At 39.2% G+C, this 8,369-nt stretch overlaps 1 protein-coding gene across 6 annotated transcripts; it reads left to right on the top strand.

The window, feature by feature from the left end:
• The first annotated feature begins 334 nt into the window (after positions 1-334).
• pnpla4 (patatin-like phospholipase domain containing 4) lies at positions 335-7,145 on the top strand. 6 transcript variants are annotated; one of them, XR_004896655.1, is made up of 8 exons: positions 337-509; positions 1,432-1,620; positions 2,527-2,621; positions 3,934-4,069; positions 4,423-4,488; positions 5,527-5,679; positions 6,037-6,429; positions 7,134-7,145. XR_004896655.1 is itself a non-coding variant. In XM_031297780.2 (7 exons), the coding sequence occupies exons 2-7, from the start codon at positions 1,441-1,443 to the stop codon at positions 6,169-6,171; spliced, it is 765 nt and encodes a 254-aa protein (XP_031153640.1). In that variant the 5' UTR covers positions 335-453; positions 1,418-1,440; the 3' UTR covers positions 6,172-6,561. The 6 variants fall into 6 exon arrangements, 5 of the variants coding, with proteins under 5 accessions (XP_031153640.1, XP_031153639.1, XP_031153641.1 ...); XM_031297780.2 differs by lacking the exon at positions 7,134-7,145 and having other exon boundaries at positions 335-453; positions 1,418-1,620; positions 6,037-6,561; XM_031297779.2 differs by lacking the exon at positions 7,134-7,145 and having other exon boundaries at positions 335-478; positions 6,037-6,561.
• Positions 7,146-8,369: the final 1,224 nt, after the last annotated feature.

Here is an 8,369-nt window from a genome sequence, read left to right as displayed (position 1 = left end):
AATTACATTTGAAATTACATTTCATTAAGATTTGATTTTTCCTGACCCTTCATATTGGGTTAAGGTTTTTATTAAACAAATACTTTAGGCTAACAGTTAGCAAGCTATCATGAGCTGTGGCTAGACAGCTAACGTTACTTTACTGTCCACAGTAAGAGTAAATCAAATAAAAATAACATTATTCTCAATCAGTAATGTTACTCACACGTGGCTTGACGTGCTCTTCTGCCATCTTTGGTGGCAATGCGGTCCTGTCCTGTCGCGTTGTTATCTACGTTAGGAGTCTACGGCGGTGTTGGTTTTATTTTGAAAATCATGAGCGGAAGGAGTTCAGTGTTTACTGTCTCCGGTGCAGCGGCCGTGTGGAAACACATGCTAACCTTCCGTGTTTACATCATGGTTTCCACGGAGCAGTAACGAGTTGTTGTCGTGCCTCTGGAGCTACCGTTACCGGTAAATAAAAGCAAGACAAAATGAGGTACCGGGAAAGGTTTCGGCTGTAAAACACGGTATTTCTTCTTCCTCTTCTTCTTGTCTTCAGCCTGACCGGCAGGAAGCATGACCGGTCCGTGTACAGTAAAGGAGTGTCCGTTACCTTGTTTGACAGAAATCTATATGCATTTACTTATTTCTGACAATTTGATATACACAAAGGTATACTATGTTTGAGTAAATAAAACCCCAATTATCAAAACGCGTTAAAACATTACAGTATATTAATATTTAACCCTCGTATCGTCTTCCCGTCAACCATGCACTTGCTGTCCTATGGTTCTGTTTAGAAAGCATAAAGTAGCCTCTTAATGAAATCACCCAATTGTTATTATATATATATATATATATAAATAATTGTTATATCTTTTTTAACCAACTTCATAAGTTGTTACCACTAGTTTTACACTTCTTTATGGAATTGGTGATGAATAAACATAATTTACATAAAATCAGTCATTTTTGAGTAAAATGAGCAGTGTCTAATGACTAATAGTTAAGGTCAGAGAAACAATGTTTATGGATGGTCACAGATTTTCACCCAGGTAGACCATAAATGTAGTGATCATCAGTTATTGTTAAAATGTTATTTTTGTGAAATTTGGTTGAAAAGAAAGCCATATTTCTGATGTAGAAACTTAGAAAACGGGTCAAAGTAGACGTGAGGACAACATGAGGGTGATACAGCAGGAAACTGACATGAGCTCTCATATGTTCTGCTTGTTCAACCGTTTTGGACACATTTAGAGAGGGTTTTTATTGATATTTTTGAATCTCAATTCTCATCATTTTGGGGCTGGCTAAAACCTATTTTTGGTGGGCGCCACAAATTCCACTATGCAGGGAAAAGCCTGTACTTTTACTGCAGCAAAGGATGTGAATACTTGTTCCACTGCTGAATGTGTGTAACATTTTCCTCTGTTAGCTGACTCATGATTGGTGTGGAGGATGCCCGTCCTGAACTTGTCCTTCGCTGCGTGTGGTTTTTTGGGGATCTACCAGCTGGGAGCAGTGGGAGCTTTCCTCCGCCACGGAGACCGGCTGCTGGGATCCCTTGGGGCCTGCGCCGGGGCATCGGCCGGCGCCCTGGTGGCTGCCGTGATGGTCACGGCGCCCGACAAGTTAGAGGTACGGTGTTCCAGGACCATAAGGAGAACATTTCTATTTTAACTTCTACTACTTTATTTAAGGGTTAGAGGTACAACGTTTGCCTCGTCAGTGGGGTTAGCTTAACCTTTTTACGCCTTTTTCAAAGTTTTTGGCGCCTTAACGTTTTTTTTGGTTTTTTTTATTCAATGTTTTTGGCGCATTTTTCGACTATTTTTTAAATGTTTTTTCAATGTTTTCTGGCGCTTTTATTTTTCTTTAATTTAGCAAAAGAAAACTGTTCTCCGATACTCTACATCAAACATTCAACATCTCCGCAGTAGAAGTGTCTCTTTTTAATATTTAACACTCACTGGCTCTTAAAATATATATTAAGTAACATCCAAAGATCATAATATTTAGGAGAAGACATGTTTTATTGCTCCGTTTCTTTAAATATTTATCGGTTACCCTTTAAAAAATCCACATGAACCACTCTTCACTTCGGCATGAATTAGATCCACCACACAGCTCATTTAAAAAAATAAAATGTGTTACGGTTTGCCTGTTAGCAAGACAATTTATTCAATATAGCACAGTTCAGACACAACAAAGTGCTTTACATAAGAATAAACTAAAGAAAGAAACCAGAAAATACAGCATGGCGGTCATAAAAGAGAGAGAAACAAGGAAAAGAAATAAAGATAAAGTGGCGGTTGGGGGAGATTGTTGTTTCCATGAAAAGTAAGTTGGCTTGGTGAAAGGTGCATACATAAACAAATATTAAACAATAAGAACAAACAATACATACAGAAACAAACATGTACAAATAGCTGTTTAGCATAAAAAGGAGGCTGAATGAGTTGAGTGCAGAATGGTCAGATGTCTGATTGAAGTTTATGTTTGTATCTGTGAATGAGTCGGACTGAACGTTTCCTTCTCTTCCAGAACTGTAAAGAGTTCACGTACCGGTTCGCTGACAGCGTGAGGCGGCAGCCGTTTGGAGCCGCCACGCCGGGATACGACTTCATGCTCACGCTGCGGTGAGCACACAACACACTGCATAACAGCTGGGTAATATCACCAAAAAAAAATCATTCTATGACCACAGCTTTACAACGTCAAACGTGTTCAAAGTGTCAGGAAAAGTGACATTTTTGTTTGAAAAAAGTGCCTGAAACTTTGAGTAAAACAACAAGAAAATGTCCAAAACATAAAAAAATATGCCTTTATTCTACGAAATTAATTGTACTTTAATTGTGCAACTTGGAGACCAAAAACGAGTGACAAAAACATTGAAAAATGACACAAAAACATCGGGAAAAAAGCTACAAAAGTCATGATAAAAAGTGTCAAAAACATCTGAAACAAATACAAAACCAATGAAAACAGCAAAAAAACTCACAACGACAAGCTAAACAGCTGGGTTATATCACGAAATATTCATTCTACAACCACAACTTTACAAAATATGGTTGATAACACTGAAACATTGAAAAACAAAAGAAAAAAACATCAGAAAAAGCTACAAATACACGTCAGCGAGTCGTCCAAACTTTGTTCCCTTTCCTCATAAAGAACTCTTCCTCTGTCTTTTCAGCACTTGTATTTGCACACAATTATTCCCCTCGCAGCTCTCAGAGCAAGGTGAAGCCCCAGGCAAGATTTCAGCTGCTTTTGTCCCATTTTTCTAACATTTGTCCCATTTTCTGAACACACACACACAAGAAAGGAGGGCGGTAACGAGGGACAGGTGACATGAGGGTAATCAGGTGCAAACTGCAGCTGAAACACATGAAGGTAATTAAAGAAGCTGGACCACACATCCTCAACATGTCAGACACTGACTACGTTTACATGCACATTATATTCCTGTTTTTGCCCTCATTCCTAAAAACAGACGATATTCCTCTAAGCTGTTTCCATGGCTAATGAAAGAGAATATTCCACTAATATTCCCGTTTCCATGCAGCCGTGTTTAACAGGATGTTTCCAGATTGTTGGAGCGTGTGAACACAGCGTCCCTGTTTCATTCCTACAAACTTTACAATGTCAAAATATGGTTAATAACATTGAAACATTGAAAAACTAAACAAAAACATCGGAAAAGACTTCACAAAGATTGAAGAAAACTTAGGGAAAAAAGCATCAACAGCGTCGAACAAAGGAACAAGAAGGGAGAAAAAAACTTGCTTGAGCCTAAATGTTTTTGTCTGCAATGATGTTTGATTCTGCATCGTCTCTAAATATCGGTCAGATAGAGTGATATATATTATATATTTATATATTTAGCACGGTGTTAATATGATTATAAAACGTGACAGATGAGTGTATCTGTGTGTGGACCGTCTCCAGGGAGGGGATAGAAGAGATCCTGCCCAGCGAGGCTCACCGTCTGGCCACCGGCCGCCTCCACGTCTCCGTCACTAACTCCACAAGTGGCCGCAACCACATCCTGTCCCGCTTCTCCTCCAGGGAGGAACTCATACAGGTAACCACTCTGAACAGAAATCTTTATGATTGGTTTACTTCATTCCAGGGGGCGGAGCCAGGCGTAAACATTCGGGGCTCAGCTCCGTTTAGAGCAGCTATATGTGAACTATTATTTAAGACGTTTGATAAACAGAATTTGTCAAATCTGAACATCATGTGGGAAAAACATGATAGTTGTAAAATTCTATTTTGACTTTTTTTAGGAGGAGATTTTTCTCGCTTGTGGCAACGTTTTTCTCAATTTGTTAAATTTTGTCACTTTTTTCAACATGTGCTTATTTTGACGCTGTTGGCAGGTTTTCCTTGACACTTTATTCATTGTGATTGTAACATATTTTGGAACTTTTCCAGGCTCTGCTGGCCAGCAGCTTTGTGCCGTTCTACGCAGGACTCAAACCGGTGGAATTACGAGGACAGGTAATGTCTTTCACCCTGCTGGGAACAGGAAACCCTTACTGCCTAAAAATATCATGACTTTGTATTTCAAGATACTAATTGGGCCATTTTGGACTGAGTTGAAACCAGAACAGAAGATTTGTCCCTACGTATTTTACATTAAACGTTGATATGTTGTTTTCTGTCATTAGGGATTTCTCAATCAAAACAATGGTCGGGTGCCGGGTTAGCTCACCTGGTAGAGCAGGCGCACATATGTAGAGGTTTACTCCTCGACACAGCGGCCGCGGGTTCGACTCTGACCTGCGGCCCTTTGCTGCATGTCATTCCCTCTCTCTCTCCCCTTTCAAGTCTAAGCTGTTCTCTACAAATAAAGGCTTAAAATGCCAAAAAAAAAAGATCTTTAACAAAAAACAATAATAATAATAATAATAAATAATATAAAACTTAGCTGTCGTCGGTTTAGTTCTGCTAAACTCAACTGTATCAGCCTCTGAAAGGATGTCACCTCACGGTACTCTATACCCGGCTCACACTCACCTTTTCTCAGCTAAACTTAACTGTCATGTGAGCGGCCCGCAGTCGCCTAACTTCGTAAGAAATCAACAAATTGTTGTGGGTAAGTTTTAGGACAACATCATACAAACCCATTTATAAAATACTGTTAACAACATTTGGAAAGAAAAGAAGGAATAATTTAAAAATGCAGTTTAAAGAAGAAACTAAATGTTTTTCCTCAACGTAACAAGTCTTGCCATATAAATTTGACCGTCATCGCCGAATGACACTCACTTTTTGTCGGCTAAACTCAACTTTAACGGCTGCCGACGGTTCACTTTTATTGTTTTTTAAATTTTTTGTCATTTTATATGACTGTATAGTCGTCTTTTCTGAAATTGTTGTTGCTTTTTCTGACGTTTCCGCGCTTCTTTCGACTATTTTGACGCTTTTATGACTATTGTCATGTGTCAAAAAGCGGCAAGAAGTTGAAAGAAAAAAAAAAAGTTCAAATGTTCGGCAAAAAGTGTCAGATAAAGTTCCATGTCATGCTTGTTTTAGAAATGGATGGATGGAGGGTTCTCCGACAGCCTGCCTATTCTGCCGGTGGGACGAACCATCACTGTGTCTCCGTTTGCCGGACTGCAGGATGTGTGTCCCGTCCACAGGGGGCGCTCCAACACTCAACTCACACTGGCCAACATGAACATTATGGTGAGGACTGGATCATGTGATGAAGATATACATCTTAAGTCTAGTCCATGTTATCAGACACTTAGAATAATAATCTGAGCCTGTCAGCGGCAAAAACAGAACTTTTGTGAAGGTAAATACAAGCTGGACAATTACATACGTACATACATCTAGCTTGTTTTGCCGCTGCAAAACCAATGTCAAAAGATTGTGGTTGTTGATCAGTCACTTAGACACAAAAACATGGGAACATAGGGTCATGGTTGAACAAAAACGGTAGTTACCCTTTAAGTGGAAGCTGTGTCTCAGTTGCAGTTGACTGTCACAGATCTTCTTGAAGTTTTGATGTAAATGTGGCGTTTCCTTTGGTTTCCTCAGCTCTCCGTGGAAAACCTCAAACGTCTGAACCAGGCTCTGTTCCCTCCGTCCAGCGCTGGCATGCAGGCGCTGTGTGAAGAAGGTTTCAAAGACGCGGTGGGCTTCCTGAAGAGACAGGACTGGATGAGCTCATGACGCTCATTTTTTATTCTACAAACAAGCATGAAGCCAAGTACCTTTCACGGAAATGTGACAATGGATTTTACTGTATTTATTCCCTCTCGGGGTTCAACAATAAGAGTGAAATATAACTAAAGTTTGAATAATTTCTTCCGATCATCATCGTATTATAAATAACTTTATGGCTCTCTCGCCCATGTTGGAGGATGGTTTCTTGAATGATTTGATTTGAATGTGCCGCTGGCCAATCAAGAATTTAGTTGGCCAATTTCAGTTTCAAGCCCTCGCTGAATTTGCAGATGAAAAGTTGCAGTGATGGAAAGTAACTAAGTACATTTACTCCAGTACTGTACTTCAGTCCAAATGTTGAGGTACTTGTACTTTATTTGAGTCTTTTCTTTTCATGCCACTTTCTACTTCTACTCCGCTACATTTCAGAGAGAAATATTGTACTTTTTACTCCACTACATTCATCTGTTACAGCTTTAGTTACTAGTTACTTTACACATTAAGATTTCTGCACACAGAACACATGTAGTTTATAAAATCTGATGTATTATTCTAAAGTAAACTAGCCAACAATATAACGGCTACAAGTCCAGCTGAGATGATGAGACCATTAAACACACAACTGGTTGGATCCTTTACACACACTACAATGTTTTAATACTTGAACTACATTTTCCTGATGATACTTACACACTTTTACTGAAGTAACGTTTTCACTGCAGGACTTTTACTGTAACAGAGTATTTTAACAGTGTGGTATTAGTACTTTTACTGCAGTAAAGGATCTGAATACTTCCAGTGCTGAAAAGTTGTTACTTGACCTTGCTTTTGTGTGACATCACGCAGCATCTCAACACCCTGAATATGAAACTGTAGGGACGCAAATTAAAAATTTAACAAAAATGCGTTTTGTGGAAGAGCCAAAATGCAGCAAAGGAAGCAAGTCAGAGGCAACGTAAAGCAACGAGCATTTAGTCTTCTTTAGATCATGTTCTTCAGAGTGAATACATTATATTTGACTTGCCACTTTAATTCTTTTATCCCTTCGGCTAGTCAACTTTTAAATGGATCAAATCTATTTTTTGATTATTATTCATCTACTCTGTAGGCTTGTGTATGTGTGTTGTCTGTAGCTGCTCTTAACTAATTGCCTCTTGTGGGATTAATAAAGTTGTTGAATTGAACAAGAAACATTTCAATCCTTTTGTTCTGATCATCATCTTATCATAAACTACGTTATCGTTCTCCTGCTATCGTCAGAGAATGCTTGTTGAATGATTTGAACGTGCCATTGGCCAATCGACAATTGAGTTACGCTAGTGATGAGCGGTTGTTTAGAGGAAGAAGAAGATGACGGCTGTGTACGAGCTAAAGCGAAAGAGAACGTTTCAAGCGTCAAGAGTAGAGCACATATCCAGCCCCTCACCAGTTTTCATCCGGCCCGCATATCAATTTAGGTTCACATAGATTTTGGCCTGCCTGCACTTAAGTAAAAGCTCATCAAAGTAGTACTACTTTTAATTAAGTTGAATATGTTTGTACTCTTTCCACCTCTGTTCCTGTGTTGGTTTTAAAAGGAATAAAACATGATTGAGTTTTTGTGTTGGTTTGTTTTGGCGAAATCATTAAGATGCCTTTTTTCTCAGGGATCTGTGTAAAAAGCCGAGCATGAAAGAGTTATCGCACACGCATCCCTGGGGCTTTTTCTTCTGCTTAATGTGACAGCAGCTGAAAAAGATATGAACACGGATTCTTCATCAATTTTCCAAGGAGGCATTTAATTCCCCCTAGCTTGAAGCAGTGAGGGGAGGGGGGAGAAAAAAGATATTGGATATTGAGCACAGTTCACACTGCCGTTATGGATGTTAGGAACTCCCTCAGGATGGAGAGATGGAGCGTGGTCTATGAAGTTTCCTCTGGGTTTCTTTGCGTGAGCAGGTTTCCTATTGGTTTGCAGCCACTGGTGCGTGAGAGCTGCTCCACCTTCAGGACAGAGTGATTGTGTTGTACAATCTGCACGGTCGGGCCTACAAAGTGTGATAGGTTGATTTGATATGCATTTACAATTTTTAAATTGTTGGGTGAAAGATGTTTAGTTTAGTTTTTAGTGCTTTTTTCAGCACTTTTTTGATAGCCTTCAAAACGTTTTTTAAAGTGCTCATATTATTCTTTTTGGCTTTTTCCCTTTCCTTTATTGTGTTATA

Source organism: Sander lucioperca, chromosome 24 (assembly GCF_008315115.2).
Source record: "Sander lucioperca isolate FBNREF2018 chromosome 24, SLUC_FBN_1.2, whole genome shotgun sequence".
Lineage (NCBI taxonomy): Eukaryota > Metazoa > Chordata > Actinopteri > Perciformes > Percidae > Sander > Sander lucioperca.
The sequence above is the reverse complement of the archived record's forward strand: the minus strand, read 5'-3'. Positions and strand labels throughout refer to the sequence as shown.

Bases quoted from the DNA above. Each gene is read 5' to 3' on its own strand.
- pnpla4 (XM_031297780.2), top strand. From the start codon at position 1,441: ATGCCCGTCCTGAACTTGTCCTTCGCTGCGTGTGGTTTTTTGGGGATC. The intron at 4,489-5,526 runs GTAATGTCTTTC...TGCTTGTTTTAG, and splicing joins CGGTGGAATTACGAGGACAG to AAATGGATGGATGGAGGGTT. The intron at 5,680-6,036 runs GTGAGGACTGGA...TGGTTTCCTCAG, and splicing joins TGGCCAACATGAACATTATG to CTCTCCGTGGAAAACCTCAA.